Genomic DNA, 18,540 nt, shown 5'->3' on the forward strand with positions numbered 1-18,540 from the left:
GTATGCTTCTCTTTTCTCTCACAGGACCAGGGTGCACATGGACGGCCTATCAATCACTCCGCAGCCCCTTCTCCCACAGATTTCAGCCAATCACAAGAGATTTTGTTTAATCAAAAATGATGTGTCAGAGCGTAAATGAGGCGCACGCATGAATGTGTGAACATGCACGTGCACACGTTTTGGAACATGATGTATTTCATGCAGAGTGTGTGTGTTTGGGGCAACTGTTCGGTCTGAATGAAGCAATAGAAGTTGTCAAATCCCCGCAGACACACACACAGCAGTTATCTACCTTTTCCCGTGGCTCACAACCAGTAAGCTGTTTTCCATATGTTGTGAGGATCAATGTAAATGTAGCGTGTATCGTCCACATGTGCAATTAAATCGGCTAATGCAGATAAATATGCAATTACTATTTCCACACATGTACACCCGTAATAGTCTTTTAACAAGATTGCATTTATATTGTGTCACATTGGTGTCAAAGGGTAGCTGTAGCAGTAGCTGTTTACTCAGCCCATCATGTAAGATTTACTAGGACTAGTAGGGGGAATAACAAAGACTGGCAGCTTGAGTCACAACCTATTGCAGCCCTCCAGACATCATAACACTGTCGGACATGGATATGGTGGAAGCCATTACAGTTTGGTCATTTTGCTCTATTGCTCCTCAGAAGCAAATGAGGAGTGACGAGTCTGCTCCCTGGTGACGAACCCTAAGAGGAAAGCTAGGACATTTAAATGCTCCCGCCCTCTTAGGTTTGAGTGAGTAACCGGTATGGATATTGGGGAAAGGGTGCCACATCCTGAGAGACTTCCACCTGAATAGTGCGGGCTTCTCCCTCAAGTGGAGCAATGGATCTGGAAGTCTGGGGGATTGAGTTCAGTCTTCATTCAACCCACAAAACCTACCACTTCAGTGACTCCCTGAGGTACTTTTATCTTTGGTGTTTTGGCTCTGCATGCTTATCCACTGGGTTAGAGCAAATGTGAAACGAGTCATTGCCAATGGGGTTTTTGAAGCAGATTGTCAGCTTTAATGTGAGGGTATTATGACTATTATCAGATGAACTGTTCAAGAACCAGTAGCAGCCTTCTGTGGAAATGGTTTCCCAGTTTCAGAGTGCCAATATTTGATCATTTTTAGATATGCTATGTGTAGGTTTTTCATTTGGAGACGATTCAGAGAATGTTTCCTGTTTAAGTCTGCAACTTCAAAATACTCATCCCAGATATATCTTTGACCGTGCTTGAGGTGAAATGAATCTGAGGCAGTGTGGTGTTTGAGGCTGGGAAAAATCAGCACAAGTAAACTTGCGTCTGAGTTATGATCACGTTACTCACAACAAATCTTCAAGAATGGGAACACAGAGCACCACCCTATCGCCACAGCCACCACACATTTACAGTCGAGAATCCAATGCTAATACAAGTTTAAAGGAGACAATTCCTAAGATAAATTTTACATTTCATGGAACTTTTGGGCTGTGGCTCGAAAGCAAATACTATTTATTGCAATCTAACGCGACTGATTTATTAGTTTTAAAGGCAAGCTGATAGCAAAACATTAGATATTGATTTTAATAGTAAAACCCAATAATAGTATAATCAGTTACATGCAGGTTTTACGTATATACAGTTAAATTTTAAAATGCACTTGCAAAAGCATCTCAGAAATATCACATTGACTTTGAGCAAGAGAGAACCGTGGTGGTTGTAATATTTTATTGCAAAACTGACTTTTCCTAACAATCTGAGGTAGGAAAATATATATAATGCGCAGAGAAACAGTGACAAAAATACAATGAATTGCGCGTTATATGGATTGCAGCTCTGAAACAAAGCTAAGAGCCGATAACAATGCGAACAAATACATATTGATTTAAAACCACCATTCTCCTACATAATGTATGAAATAAAACTGTTGTGTGGTATTGTTTCTGTTTATTAATGTCAAAAGGAGATGAATAGATATGGCATGAAAACATAATTGTGGTAGGGACTTCCAGTAAAATGCAATGTATGATAAAGTCGGGTACTAAACATAGGTTTTGTTGAGAGAACGACAACTGTGAGGGATTGAGTGTACTTCCCGACCTGCGGGGAGTTTGAACTAAACCACATTATCTGGAAAAAAAAAACAACCAAACAAAGCCCATCACACTGGCACATTACAATAACAATACAAAGACATATAGCAGCATACTTTATAAATCATATTGATAAAAAGCATAATCATATAAAAATAAATGCATAGCAATTTGTTCCCCAATCATTAAAAAAAAGTACAAAATATGACAACAAACCTCTCAAGAGCACCAGTAAAAATGTGCCAGACTTAATACATTAAAAATGATATTCATCCTTAAGTGCCATTATAATGTTAGGATTTCTATAATCAACAATATTCATACAAAGCTATATGTTAAAAGGCAAGGCAATGGCACAAAGACAAAAACACCTGTAATACTATTAACAAATATGTACAACAATATTCAGAGATATTTACAGTTCATACAATTTCCCACTAAAGATGATAAAATGAAAACTCCGTGTGAGTGAATACTGACAACTTTCTCGTTGTGTACGTGTCAGGTTTGTCTTGCTGGGTTTACGCTGTCATGGAGACGACCTCTAACCCATGGAGTGTAGCAGAGCCAGAAACATTTCAGTCATTGAGTTTGACAACAGGGCTTGATTACCGCCTATTCAACAGCCCAAGTGCGCTTTCTGTTTGGTGAAGCCGCCCTCTGGGGCACTCAAATCACAGCGAACACCCGGAACGCCTTCCCTCCAGGAGGGTTTTGAAGGCTGCAGGGAAGAGAGAAACAAGGGGGGGAGAGTCAGTCTGGATGTGTCAGAGACAGAACATGTCCCAGCGTTTTGCAGAGAGACGCAGATGACATACACACACAAACAGACACATTTGGGGTTTTCACGGAGAAATGTGCATGTCAGTGTGTTGTCTGACACTCTGATGACAGATAGGACACAAACAGATAGAGGTTGAAGCTCCCTGAGAAAACAGATAAACCACCCATTTTTACACAAACACAGGGGACTTCATGTGTTAATCCAACAAAGACAGACATGTTGTGAAGTTAAAGGAGACAGATAAATGACGGGCAGATACTAACAGATGTCAGGCATCTCAGCAGAGTGACAAAGATAAATGTGGTGGAGAGAGACAAGAGGAGAGAGGGAATGGACAGAAAGAGAGAGGGAAGGCCACAGGATAAATGAGACTGTGTGTGTGCTTGTTCTCTACACGGGTCATGTTAATAGCTATTCTGCTGACGACAGAACAGTACAAAGTTGGTGCAGTTTAATATCTCTAAAAAACTAGAACAGACCTTACAGTATGTGGGTCATTTAAGCTTTAAACAGAGGCTGGTACGGGCCTGTGACCCTAATGCTGTTAAGTGGTACAGCGTAGCTTCGGCACATGCACTCAATTTATTAACATCGGCATTAGAATGTCTTTTTTTACGCAATCACAAGCTCCCTTCTTTGTTAACACATAAATGTAATTATTCTCTTTCAGTCACTGAGAACCCATTATGTAGGAAGATGGTGACAGCCATGTGCTTGACAGTGGGAATTATGGGCCTTGTTGTCTTTGCCCCAACAATGACAAAATTGTCATTAAAATATTAACTCATAACTTAATTCCATCTCACCAGAAATACAGACCAAAGGATTATAATATTATTCAATATCAGAGACCGGCATTGAACATTATTAATATGTTCTGTAATTCAAAATTCAGTCACACTGTCTTCTTGAGGCAGAAGAGCTATATGATGATACAAGACTCCTAAAGAGGCACATTTTTTCACTCTGCATAGATTTGAATTGGGTAGCTATTTTATTGCCTGGTTTAAGCTTCTTAAAATTCCAATAGCCACCGTACAAACCAATGATGTCTCCTGTTTCCTACTGTGTTAGCAGCGGGTGATGCCAAACAGGGTTCTCTGCTCTCACCCCTCCTTGTCAGAGCAGAAATTAAAAAAATGTGAGCTGATATAAGCAAAAATCTACCTCTATGCCGACGATGCAGCACTCCATTTAGAAACCTACTTGAGATTCAGAGAGTATATTTGGTGCTGTATTTGAGTGTAACATTGTTAAATAAGGATTAAATATTCCCTGTAAAATTGTATCATGTCTGTGAAGGTGGATGTGTTACATGTATTTGATCTTTTTCATCTCTCACAAAGCTATAACAATATAATTTATATTATAGGTGTACTTTGTTTACTTGCAAATATTCTCAGCATCCATTTCCCCACTACTATTGACTAATTCTTAATGTTTTAGAACAATTAAAAACTGTTCCTGGATACAATTTAGAGGTCATTTTAGGTCAGAAGCAATGCCTACACGCCTTCTGTTAAAGCCATCGCTGATAATTTGTTCAAGGTTACGGTAACAAGCTGTGTATAACAAGAAGTATGGCAGTGTTACAGCTGTTCAACTTCCAAATATCACCATTTTAACCTGCCTTGGATTAATCTTTCCACACATTTCCAATGATGACAATAACTTAAAGGTAGTTCACTGTTTAATACAGTTTAACTTCCTCCTCAACCTAACTAAACAATCATCAGACTATAATGTCCAGGCAAAGAAACTGTCTCTATTCTGCTGATATTCCTGATTTCTCATTTGTATGCATTCTCAATTATGTTTGATGAGACAGTCGAGGGAGGCTGATTTGAAATGCACCTTTTCAGAAAAAACAACAGGAGGAATCCATTCCTTCGCCACATGTGCTGTCAACAACCTTGTCCAGCTTTGGTTTATCCACCATTTTGGTTGGACTAAGTTGAAACCGTCAAAAATGTAACCATATATTGATCCCCTTTGTGTTAGATGTTGGCAGGATCCCTCTTCCTCCATGCATAATATGGCTTTTCACTGCTTTGCATTCTTGTTTGTTTGTTTTTTCTTTATCGGAGCCACTATATTAAGCTTTAGACCCTTGTCTGCCGATTGCCCTCTTTAAATTGCTACCAAAAAACAAACCCGTCCCAGAACTGCATTAAGATGCACTCATCTTCACTACACTAATTGCCAAGCAATTAATTATTTTAAACTAGACGCATGCTAATCACCCTCCCATGTGCACTGCATGAGAGATGTAACAAACTGCCTGCATCTTGAAAAGATTAGGTCCACAAGGGAGGGCAGAGTGGATAAATTTCTCTCTACCTGAGAGTCATTGATTTCTCATCCGTCTTTCTGAGCCCCAGCAAATTAACCCTTTCGCTTTCCAACCAAGTTGTAAGACAGACTGCTGACCCAGATCTCCCTAAACAGTTAATTCTATGACAGTATGTTAGTATGTTTTTTATAGTTTGTGTTTTACATTTGATTTTTATAATCTTTTATATCTTTTTTAGAATCTTTTATAAATTGAAATGGAATATTTTGTGGTATTATCTATAGAGCTGTTGTTTCTACCACTATCTTCAGTGCTGTTACAATTGGGGTGATTTTGTGTAAATCTGAGGGGTTTTAATCTCTGAAAGTTAAAAATTCAAAGATATTAGTATTTTCCCTAAAAATTGCACTTGGCAATTTGTAGATTAAGCATACCATACCTCTCTGAGAAAATGCCATTTTGGTATGACGCAATGTAGTGCTTCCGCTTGTCCACTGGCATCACATCGATGTAACCACCCACATCATTCCTGATTACTCCAGCATGGACCGCTGCTCTGCATATGCTGGACTTCTACAGAGGTGTGCAAGAGGAAAGGTAACATAATAAATGTTGATTCATTTCAGTCTATAATTTTAGGAAAAACACTGAGGACTCTGGCGATGAATGAGTTTATAACATAATCAGCTTCAAAAATACGGACTTACGTCAGAGTATATTCTGGTGCCAATTACTCTGGATATGTGAGGGTTCTCTTCTAAACAGTTTCTTGGGCAGTATAACCTAAAAACAGAGCAGATGGACATGGTTAATGACTTAAATTTACATTAGACTGGATAACTAAACCTATGAAAAAGACATGCAGGCAGACATAAAGTCAGGTTCTTACCTTGGACAATGTTTAGCAGGCTTTTGGTATGGACACAGCTGTGCAACTGTGGTTTCACATGTAATGGCTTTGACTGCAAGAAATAATTACAGTTACGTTTGCAGCACTTATAATGAGTAATTTAATACAAAATGTGACATATCTATAATTACAGCGTCGCATTTTTGTCACACTAACCTGCTACTCTGGAAACTGTGAAGGCATTAGCACTTTGATATTTTCTGTCAAGAGGAAACACGCAGCATTGACATGAAACTACATAATTTTCATTTGTGAGTATATTTTGTGTAAAAGTGTATCTTGCAATCAAATATCATCAGGGAAAAATCATGGCGACACTGTTTCTAATATTATTTCCTCACCCTAGAGACTGGACTCCGTTCTTGTTGGATTTGATGAAAAACTCCTTTCTGCCTTGTCTTGTTACATCCATCCATCCTCCATCATTATCTATGACACCAGCATGTAGACCAGCCCTGCACACGCTGGATTGCTGCAAAAAGAACATTTCATTGACTACAACTATGATCTACATTAAAGGGCTTTTGCTGACACAGATTTAAGGATGTAGCTCTTTAATGTCTTGCTCAAGGGCACGTTGGCAGGACACACATATGTTAATTTAACCCACACAGTCACACATTATTTGGATAACTCAGTCTGATGACTTCTACATCAACTAGTGTACTCACCATTTCATAGTATACTGTTCCAACTATTTTTCCTGTGGCATCTAGGCACCCAGCTGGACACTCATACCTGTAGGTTAATACAGGAAAAATAAGGTGAAGTGTACTGTATGCTCCTGTACTGTTGTTTTTATTATACTTTATCTTAACTGTACCTATTACAAGGTGTTCCTTTACACTGATCTCGAAGCTTAGTGTCACAGGTCACAAGCTGAGCTGAAAGACATAGACATAAAGGCCTTTCAGCGCTCGTACAGAAACCAGCATGCATGAGCTGGCTGCTCTGATGCAGATGACTAGTTTCTAAAAGACTGAGTTGAGTGAAACCCCAGTGAAGGTTGTGATGCTTCAAGGACCGAAGAGAGAAATTCCTGCAACAAGGTTCAGGGTGGTCAGCAATACTGGAGGAAGTGTCTCAGCTTACAAGCACAGGCCCCTTGCACTGCAGAGAGGAAGCCATTTAAAAACCACAGCGAGCCCCTCTCACCCGTCAACCCCTTTCAGCCGGCCAAAAGCAAACACACACTCAGGGGATCATGCTAAAATAGACCTCCCCTCCCTGCTCCTACGAGTGACTTGCAATATTAAGTACACTTCAGAAACTGTCAGGGTTAATCAGGAGGATGACAGATAAAGGCTACAGAACATCAAGGCAATTTAAGATAAATTGCAAGAAAAACATTTCCGGTCAAGGCCTATTTTTTGCGCTTGTTATCCATTATTGCTTGTTCAACACTAAGCAGACAGCTATTCACAAATTCTCTGGTTTTGACCCAATTTTTAAAAACAAAGTTTCTTCTTTCATTTAGATTGCATCCTATACTCCACTTTGTGCACCTCCCAACCCTAAAACAGATCTGCACCCCGCATTTTGAGATGAAACTAGATCCAGAATAAACAGTTAAATGGCAGCTTACACATCTGCTGTGTGTTGACCACTTCATTCTTCTGCACGTCCTCTGTGGGGGGCTTGGTGGGGGCTGGGGTGGGGAGACTGGGAGGCTCGGGCTTGGAGGCCCTAGACCGGGGCTTCTGTGGAGTACGGGGGGCCTCTGGCTCAATGAAGTTGTTTTCTTCCGTTTCCTCTTGTGGAGGGTTGGAGCTGTCATCTTCAAGTTAAGTCACAAAAACAGGGTATAGTAAGCCAATTCTTCTCTCTCTTTTATATTGTATATATTCCCCCACACATACCTTTGTAGCAGACGTTGTCCTTGCAGCCTCCTCCATAGCTGGGAGGACAGGCAGAGCATGGGGTCCCATGTTTGTAAGGAGAATGGCCCCACCAGTTTCCCCTGTTCAGGTCATATAACAAGCATGGCTTATTGAACAGAACAAGCAAAATTAATGACACACAATGCTTTCCAACTTCTTATATGTGTTATTTAAGATTCTTGTTCTCTTGCAGCCTGTCTATCAGTCATGCAGCTGCGAAAGAACATCAAAACAAATGTGCTTACTTTGGTGAATAGTTGCAAACAAGATAGACGGCTTTGGCCCAAATCTGTCCCCACACATTCATGTTGTAACACAAGTTGATGGCACAGCCAATCCGATTGCTGGTGGCCCAAACCAGCTGCAAAAGGATGACAGGACAGACCATGAAAAACTGATGATACAGTATAGTCTTAAATCACTAAGGGATAAAGTCTCCAAAAACCTGATAAAATGGTATGATCCAGACCTAGCTACCTGTGTATAATGAGTACAAACTGGGCCGGAGCACTTGAAAGGGCAATAGGGGTTGCACTCCTGAGGGTAAGGGAAGGAGTAGTCTTTCACTTCATCATACCAGGCCTGCACATGGAACGTGGGTGGACGGTACCTGGAGAGATGAGTAAGTGTACCTGTGATGACACTGTTCACAAACATTTCTATTATCTTGTGTCTCTATTGGTGTAGGAGTTGGCGTTATGCATCAAAGCTGATCCCTGCTTCCTGCAAGTCCTCTTTCAAGAACCTACATGCATATACATCACACCAATACAGTAAGTGACCTTTCAGTGTTAGAATATATTTAAATAATTGTCCTTTATTAGTGCAAAAACAGCAGCTCTTGTAAATGTAAATGGAAGAGAACATTGTACACTAACCTGCTTATACCAAACCAAGAAATCAATTATTTATTTGATATAGGATATCAGATACAAAACAAAGAGTAAAGTGCAAAGTAATTTACACATATCATCTGTAATGTGACCCCATTGGTAACCACAGTAATGTAAACCCATGTGTTCAGACTGCCCTTAAGCCTCAAGCTGGCGAACAAACATTTGCGCTCTCCCAATAAATTGCAGTAATCACGGCACTAATTTGGCACCAGGTGCTGCTAGTTAATCTGATTAAAATCAAACGGACATCTTGACTGCGGAGTGATATGATTAGATGTGGAACAAGAGTCTCTTATGTGAAGCAGCGCTGTTGCTCAGGTGCTTTACGGAGGACTGAGCGAACAGATGAGCGAACAAATGAACACATGTAACAGAGTCTATACTGCATACGATTCCACCTGCCATATATGCAGTAGTGTGCAGGTTTATTGGCTCAGGAGGGCAGGCAAGGTATGTAAATGCACTTTTGCACAAATGCAACACGTTATGTCCTCTATAGGAGCATGTGAGTTTCTGGACTTATTTAAATGCTGCTACCAAATATAATGAGTGGAATCAATGCATTTAACAGTGCTAAATTGGTCATGTATAGCAGTGTTCTGTATAACATGTTCTACATTGTTTGTTTAATTTGTACAAAAATAGAAATCTAAAAACAAAACGTTGTCGTTTTATGGGGAATGTAACAGTGAATTTTACGCAGTGTATGTCGCTAAATCCGTCTTATAAAGTAAAATGGAGCTAAGAATTATCCTGCTTTATACACGACTACTTAGTAAAGAAATCAATAACTTGACCCAAAATATTGATTAAAGAATGATTTTATTTATTTAAAAACTTTTCTATTGCTTCTGCTATCAGATAGCAAATAACAGACTGTAGAATTCTCTAATTGACCAATCAGAATCGAGTATTTAACAACGTCATGTAGTAAAAGAAGTTAACAATTCGTAACTATTTTTAAAAAAATGGTCTGTGCCTACCGTGACCACCTAATTGTATGACTCACCAGTACATTGTATTCTGTTCCTACCCACGTACATATTTTCATGTATTCTCATTTAACTTGGCTAGTTCATGAAAGATGTGCCTATGTGTACTGGGTCTGAGCCAGCTGTAGCCATCCAACTGTATGGCCCCTATACATCTAACCAATTGAACACAACACAGAGGCAAGATCAAGGGGTTGCTTGGTGTCTGTCATCACGTAACATACACGCAGATGTTGACTTTAAACAGCTTTAATGTTTTCAGCAGGGCAATTTTTACCCTCAGGCTTTGACAAAATTACAGCCTATGAATACAGAAACTGTTTGTACTGAATTATTGTTTACCTTCCCCAGTGTGCTCCCAGGTTCTGTCCGATCTGTGGCAGTAAACTGGCAGGACCGTGCTCCCACAAACAGGTCTCTGCCCACTCCTCTGCAGTGCGCTCCAGCTCCGTGTCCCACACCTGCACAGGAGATGAGATAGAAAAAAGGTAAGAAGCCACTTTCTGCATTACATTTCATAAGAAGTGGAAATAAGGCGATCAAGTGCAACACAAAACTGCTATATTGCTACTAATGGACCATGAGATATATGGTGGTGTCTGTGATGTGAGGTTGCATTCAAACACATACTGAACAGGCATTACTTATCATATGTTATTATAAGTCATAGAAACTAGGAACTGCTGTGGCTAGTGCAGTAATCTGTAAGCTAAACGCAGAGCTATGTTGATGTGAGCTTTTACACTTTCTCATTGCTGCTCAGCTGACTTTCCCCAGGTGGGTTTTCCTGTAGGATTGGGTGTTATTCAAAAAATGCAAAAGCTGTCTTTCCTTAAGTAATACCTTCCATATGTCTCTGGTGAGATGTCTGAGCGCAGGCTTTTGTTTCCCTTTACCTCTATCTGAATTGCCCTCTCAGTCAAGTTTGGCTCTGCTTGGGTACTAAAGGATCATATTCCCATTCTGGGGTTTTCTGGGAATGCAAAGAGTGTCCTTCCTCTCTGATGACCTACATTCTACCATAAACAAAAAAAGTTAGAATAACACCAGCTGTAATTCCTCTGAAGGACGCTGTATGTTCCTTTAATTGCACACCTTCCCTTTCACCCTCTGCGTGGGATATTAACAGGTTTCTACAAGAAAGTCAATTAGTTTACATGTGAGTGTGCATAAATGTGTGTTTGTGCGTGAGCACATGCTTTAGTACCGTGTAGCAGCGGAGGTGTCAGAACTTTTTACATTTCACACTTTGGGCCCTGGAAGTTATAGCTTACCCTCAGTGAAATCTCATCCAATAACAGACACTAAAATAACTCCCCCGCTTCCACCACCTCCCTCCTCCATCGTCCGTCACCCACTTCCAGTCCCACCAGAAACAACTGCTGCTCTCTGCATTACTCCCCAAACACACGCCTACCTAACAACAGGATGTCTGGCAGCGCTGTAAATTAACTCTTAACTCTGAGCAGTTTTTTCAGCTCTTTCTGGGAATCCTGTTGGCTGTCGAGCGGACGCATTTGTTTAAATCAACAACACCAAGGTGATATCGCCTAACTCTGCCGTTATTGCACTGTGTGTTATGTCATATTTCAGCACAAAGCCTTGTAGCAACATTACATAACTGCTACACAGAGCAAATAAACACCTGGATGTGTGCATTATATGTTTCATTCATCTCTACACCTGCGAAGAGGAAGTGTATCAGTGTTACAACAGCCTCATGTGTAGCTGCCTGTGGTCTGTCTTGCACAATAAGGCCAAATGATGACTGACAGCCAGGGCTGAAACAGCCTGAGAATGTGTTTACCTGAAACTCTATCTCTGCACAGAAACTACCTCTGTTGGCAGCGTGCTGCAACTAAGTGTCAGTATATTAGTATTGTCATATCTATTTGTAATCCCTGGTTGTGCCTTTTTGCCACTATAATAGCTTACGATGGCTACTCCTGGAAGGCTATCTGCTGTCAAGGCGTTAGCTAATGGGGATCTCAATAGAGATGAAGATGCTGAAATAAAAACACTGAAGAGATTCAAGCCTGGGCATCCCCAGTAGAAGCTGTTCAGTTATAACCTTGGTCTCCCCCTTCCATTTTCTTGACAAATGACACCTCCTTGCATGAAAATATAACCAATGTTTACACCGATAAGTAGCCTGAAACACACTGGATTGAGCTGTGGTAAGTGCCAAACCATAGCACAAAGGATGTTCTGTACTTGAGCGGGGTCAACATGATGTTTTTGACCATTAATGAACAGTTATGGGTCTGAAAACATTTAGCTGTGGCCACAACTACAGGATAGGTTTTCAAGCCAAAAATGACCAACATTCTGGCCACAGTGTCTTGGAGGAGAATGTTGCTGAATATGGTTTCTATCACAAAGACATTATTTGCGATGCTCATGAAGCATGTCTTAAATAATAATAAACAGAATCAGCCCTCTTCCAACTGGGGAACTCATCCCGTCGTCCGCAAACTTGCAGGGAAAACAGGCTCAGAAAGTGTCGACAGTGACACGTATTTTTGGGCTGTTGAATCTGGTACAGAGTGCAGCCGGCTTGTCAAGCTGCTGTTGTCTGCCCAGTTAGCCCAGCAGGGGAGGCCTCATAACCAACCCCCCCCCCACCACCACCACCACCACCACCTACCACCCACCCTCGCCGCACTCCTGCAGGGGGCCCGTAAAGAAAAACATCTCCCCTGCTAAGGTCTTTCAGCGCTGTGCACACGGCATTGTGTATTTCACTTAACACTTCATTTGCGGCCGTCTTTTTTTTTTTTTTTTCCTCGGTCATCTGGTTGCATTCCAAAAGGTACAGAGGTGTATTTCCTTTGCAAGTTTGAGTTTCCTGTTCATAATCAATGCTGCGTGGGGAAATACCAAAAAAGCAGGGGAGAGATGTGGGAATTGGTGACAGTGAAGTTGAGAAAAAAATTGAAGTTGAAAAAGAAACCCGACAGACAAAAGAGCAGAAGAGGTGATAAGAAGGAGACAAAGAGGTGACGTAATAACAGGCTCAAATGTAGGAAAAGTGATCATTACTGTACATGACATTAAGGAAAAGTGCTTAGGTCCCATGACTTTATGTTGAATTGCCTGTCAAAACAACTACTATAATTTCCCACAGCAATATAGAGTATACAGGACTTCATGCAGTGCATTCCACATCAGCTCACATTAGAGGTCCTGTGGCTTATTGTCTGAATTTTGTCAACCAGCGAATACCATTGTCTGCCATTATCATGTTACAACAGGGACATAGTTTGGTTAATGTAGGCTATACTTGAAGAGGAAGCTGTCTCATTTAATGGGCATCACACATTGAGCCTAAACAACAGCTTAGCCTGATTTTTTTATTTGGTGTGATATTATGCTGTATAATGTCTTGGAAATAATAATAGCAGTCACATTATCAGTAATAAATAATTATCAATCAGCTACTGAAATACTGGGCTACTGAGTAGAGCTGCACAAAGGCAGTCTTTTTTTCCACATTTCCTTTTCACATTTCATTGATCAATAATGGTGGTTAGTGGTTCTCGTGGCTGCAATCCAGGCAAGATGGAGAGGAAGTCCTTTCTGAGCCATGTTGGCACAGGCTGCTCCAGAATCAGCAGAGAGTCATTAACAGACTAAAAGGGCTGCAGTGAAAATCCACGTATGAGACACTTTGCTAGTGAAAGTCAAGACTTTGAGGAACTTCTAAACCCAAATGACATTCCCGTCTGGACAGGACATCAGATTTGACGTACAGCAAACACTGGTATGTCTTTGGCACACCTTCAAGCTTGGAACCAGAAAGTATTTTTCAGGGATGAGGGTAAGACAAGGACAAGTAAAGAAGGCAGTAGGAAAGTGTCAAGCCTCAGATTGACAGCACTGTCCTCTTGGGCATAAAGATTTGCACACAATTGTGGGCGTCTTGGAATTTGATCATTTGATCTACATTTGTTTTGCAATTCTACAAAGTTCCAGGTTCCCTGAAGTATTCGCAGAAGGTGCTATTGCGAGATATTCAGTGCACTTAGAGCAAGAGGTATGTTTACATTGTTGGCATTAAATCAAGCATGTTCAGTGTGGGCACTGCACTCCCACAAGGGTACGCCTTGTTGCCTCTCCTGTTTGTGATATTTGTGGACAGAATACAGCCGGCGCAGGTGAGTATCCAGCTTTGTGACATTAAGATGGCATCTCTGCTATTTTGGGATGATATTGTCCTTCTAGCTTCACTGGAGCGTGACTTTGGATGTGGACTGGACCTCTCTTAGGATCTACAGTATGTGAATCCATAGGACCTACATTTTCTCATACTTTGGTATTCAGCCGCTGCTCTTTACATCTAGAGAAACCAGTGGACTTCCCTTTTTCTCTGGAGGTTTTCTGGGCGTAACCAGCTGACCAGACCCGGGGGAAAACCCAGGACACACTGGAGAGATTCTTTCTCCTAGCGGGCCTCTAGGCTCTGAGGTAGTCTGCAGTACAAGCTGGGATAAAAACAAAAAACCTTTGGACGTTTCTGCTTAATCTTTATCCACTGCAGTCAAATGGCATTTGTATCAATCTAAACCAGTTTTCCTCACATTGAAGCTGTCTAAATACTGCTTCACATTGCCCACATTACCTTAATCAAACATAGTGGGTAAAGTTAATTCAAGGCAATTTTGCAGTCTAGACTTTAATGATTGTCTGATTGGACAGCCACATTATCTAACGATAAATTAAAATGGCATACGCTTGCAGCAAAACTCTGATACATCCCACACAGAAAAATGTCAATACAGCTTTATCTTAAACCACTGACATCACCACCACCTCAGACCTGAGTGCAGTCCAGCAAAGCCAAGTCAAACATCAAGGCAGGTGGGGTCCTTTCTCCCAAGATGCCATCTGTTTGTCTTGCAGCACTTCAAACACTGACACTTCTCTGTTTATACCTGTGGGTCAACATTTGAGTGAGAGGCAGAACCACCATGCCCCTACTGAAAAAGCACTGAAGCTTTCTGGATCGCTACAGAGTGTGAATGCTTATCCGGGGAATTTTTTGGGCCTCTGTGTTGGATAATGACAGAATGGGAACGGAGCCACAGGGATAAGGGAGAGGGAGGCAGAGGGAGAGGGCAAGAAAAGGAAACAGATGAAGGGGGAGGAAAGATGGGAGGGATTTGGATTGATGTTATCTCTGAGTCTCTGTGATGATTGCCACAGAGGGTCAGTCGGGTTATGGTTTAATACAATGGCAGACAATAACAGAGCTGATGGGCAAATGGCTATGTATGTGCACAAAGGTTTTTGTGCGAGTGTATGTGTGCGTCTGCATGCATGGGTGTGTGGGGAGAGCAGGGAAGCATGTCTATGAAGTCTTCCAGTACAGTGAAGCTGTGAGGTTTCTGAAAGGTGACAGCGGTTCAACACAGACAAGAGGAAAATCTGAGAAATATGGAGCCCCTTTCAAAGTAAAGCGCAGAAAATCACTAAAAATCCACTTTAAATGTGACCTGAACAGTTTCTCGCCTGAAAGATATTGACATTTACAGAACTGCAAATAAGATTTCAGTATGTAGTCTAAGAAGTCATTGTCTCTTTTCTACTTTCCAACTATGCCCACCTTCTTTTTCCCATTTCTTATTCAACCTCGTCTCATTTTCAATTATTTTAACAACTTTTTTGCTACTCTGTCTTTCCCTCTATGGGTCTGTCCTTGCCTTCTCCTCTATCATTTTTGCACCTCTATTTATATTTACCTACTGTAGTCATTGCTAGTTTTCACTCTGCCTCTAACCTCACGTCCTCTTGTTGCATGCCTCTCCATATTTCACCCCTGGGTGCCCCTGGAGCTAAAAAAAAGAACAGCCAACTGTAACAGGAGACAGTAGAAAGGAGCTGTGCGCTGCTGGCTCAGCATTTCTCCACTAGAGTGTGCCTCAACCAGAAGCCTGCCAGGCAGAGTGGTGCTTTCACACACATGTGCGCACGCACGTACACACACACACACACACACACACACACACACACAAGGGGTCCTCAAGTCCAACCTCTCAATTATACAATTACACAGTCCAGCAATTGCCACCAGCAGGAACTGTTTATTTGCCTTTACCACAGAATAATACTGCCTTTTGTTCTGTAGCTCTTTAAGCAGAGATGAAAGGAAGATAAAACCACATTACCTCCTGCACACTGTATTGATTTTTAACTTCCAGAGTACTGTTGGTGGTAACACAATGTGGCGGTCAAGCAGTGCCTACACATGTAGTGTATTTGGAAAAGTTCCAGATCTGTGGAGCACAGACTTTCAGAAGGTGTGGCATGCCTGTATGTGTGTGTGTGTGTGTGTGTTTAGTGGGGGGTAGACAGCTGGTAAAACAAGCCCTGGTGCCGTGCTCTGATTCTAATTGCACTGTGAAAAGTGATCTGGCGCTGTACACACACGTGATGGCCAAAGGATAAAGTCAAACAAATCTCTTAGCAAGAGTAAGAAAAACGCAGTAGTAATGTGATCATTGGCAAGTTGGTGGAATTCTTCTCTTCCGGCAAAACAATCAAGGTCACATGGGTACAGACTTGTGTGTGGGGAGGCGGGGGCGGGGGGCTCATGTGTGAAGGTGCTTAGATTCTGGCATGCTGCTTGTGTGTGAGCCAAGCAGGACAAGTGCCAGCCAGTCTGGTGACTGGGTCAGGCCACTAAGCTATATGGTCCACAAGTGTACAAGGGAGTTCAGAGTGGGGTCAAAGCGTTTTAACACATGTAAACTGTGTGACATATCATTGCACTGCTCCTGGGAATACTTCATCCACTTACCATGTACTCCATGTTGGAAGAAGGAGGGTAAACCTGGCCTCTGAGCTTGTTGTGAAGGTCCAGGATGAGCTGAGCGTCACTGTCGGTTATGGCCCTCTTCCCCCTCTGCTTGGCCTCCCACCAGTCCCCCTCCTCATCCAGGTACTTGTCCAGAATCCGCTCCCAGCCTGTGGAGTTTGGAAGCATCACCATGGAGGTGGCGGTGTGGAGGAGCAGGAGCAGGGGCACGCCCCTCAGCCAGCCCGGAGATACATGCCTCATCCTGGTAAGCGCTGGAGACAACTAAGGCGGTGATCCTCTCGAACTCAGGCAGGACGGATGGGGCGAAATGGGGAGCGGGCCAGCACAGAAAAACACTCTTCTTAGTCTACAATGTGAGCTGGCAAAGGAACCAAGCAGAGAGACCAAAACAGGATTATTGGAAGAACTAGAATTGGGGCTCTGTATCAAATTAGCTGAATAACTCGAGTCAATATTGCACTTGGTGAGGACACTGTGTTGGCTTGCAGACACTCGGTCTGGTGCAGGGCAACAGGTAACCATGTCACAGGGGTTTAACTGGGGGTAAACAGGGAGACTGGGGGACATTAATGTGTGTGTGTGGATTGAAGATGAACTTTTTGCTACTTTTCTCCTGATTAAACAAAAAGGGACTGACAGCTTGGGAGCCCTATATAATAAATGCTGCAAATCACATTAAGCAGTGCAGCTGTAATAAAAACAGTCTGGTTAAGTGCACAGAATGATGCATAATGTAGCTAATGCATTCACAATACTGCATGTGCACATATGCTTCCAGTTTTGGTATGCATGCTGCAGCGCTGATAGAAGCTGATTAAATGTGCCAATACCTAATGGAAAATGTGAGGAGCAATGCACATTGAAATAGGAATGGAGTGTTATGATTTAATGTAGACTTTGGAAATAATTTACCTTCAATGAATGGGAACGGAGCCCGCTTCTTGAGATCCTGACAGAGATCTGGCTGTGAAAAAAGTTCAGCAGCAAGAAGAAAAAATTAAAAAAAAATTAAAATAAAATAAAAATCCGCCTTCAAAGTAAGTTGCAGAGCTCAGGTGGAGCGGTGGGGATGGCTGTCCCTTGCTGACATAAATCAAAGATGTGATGTGGTCGCTTCACTTTCGTCACTTTGGAAATAGGGGGAGAGTGGCTCTTTCTTCTTTCGGGATTCTTGCACTAAAGCCGCTAAAGCATCACTTATCCACATTTTATCCTCAACTTGGCTGCGCTTCGACAGTGCCGCCCCTGACCACGCCTCTCCAAAAGGTTGGAAACTGCCCACTCTTCCGTGCCAAGACCTCTGTGCGCGTCCGGGGTCGTGCGTGTACACAGTCAGATTTATTTCTCCAGTGTTGTGCATTGCAAGCTGGAAAGCCACAGAAAGCCTCTAATCTCCAGCATACAGTCGATTTTTTTAATATTTCTGCAAATGCTTTTAATATGTATTATTCCCAATAGTAGGTTATAAGTGACATTATTGTATTTTTTGGTTATGGTGCATGGTCTTCAGTAAGCCTCTGTGATGTTCCAAGAATCTCTGTAGATTTCTTTTTATCTAAATATTCTAATACTTTTCTATGACGTGTATTTTACACAGGATTTCTGTTATTCCTTCTCAGAACAGTAACATGCACTAATAACCTGTTACCTGACTGCAGGCCTGTCATCTGGTAACTGATTTTGGTCAAAAATACATTAATTTTAACCAGATCTGCCTCCTCTGTGGGGGCCTGGCAGTAAACCCCCTTTCTCTGGAGCCGAACTGTTCGCAGGTGACTCCTTGGGGGGATAAAAACACAAACTAACTGTGTTAATTCCAAACCCTGAACTCGTCGTCACTGTTTCCCCTCCCGCTGCAACACAGAGCAAATTCCAT

At 41.9% G+C, this 18,540-nt stretch overlaps 1 protein-coding gene across 1 annotated transcript; it reads right to left on the reverse strand.

Annotated features, from left to right (window-relative positions):
* Positions 1 to 2,744: 2,744 nt before the first annotated feature.
* crispld1a (cysteine-rich secretory protein LCCL domain containing 1a) lies at positions 2,745 to 16,904 on the reverse strand. The gene is made up of 14 exons (XM_070852968.1): positions 16,644 to 16,904; positions 10,187 to 10,305; positions 8,434 to 8,566; positions 8,202 to 8,317; positions 7,936 to 8,036; positions 7,662 to 7,853; positions 6,900 to 6,960; positions 6,748 to 6,814; positions 6,418 to 6,548; positions 6,233 to 6,276; positions 6,056 to 6,128; positions 5,874 to 5,949; positions 5,606 to 5,739; positions 2,745 to 2,810 (listed from the first exon to the last, which is right to left on the reverse strand). The coding sequence occupies exons 1-14, from the start codon at positions 16,902 to 16,904 to the stop codon at positions 2,759 to 2,761; spliced, it is 1,560 nt and encodes a 519-aa protein (XP_070709069.1). The 3' UTR covers positions 2,745 to 2,758.
* Between the last annotated feature and the right edge of the window lie 1,636 nt (positions 16,905 to 18,540).

This window comes from Pempheris klunzingeri, chromosome 21, assembly GCF_042242105.1.
Source record: "Pempheris klunzingeri isolate RE-2024b chromosome 21, fPemKlu1.hap1, whole genome shotgun sequence".
NCBI classification, from domain to species: domain Eukaryota; kingdom Metazoa; phylum Chordata; class Actinopteri; order Acropomatiformes; family Pempheridae; genus Pempheris; species Pempheris klunzingeri.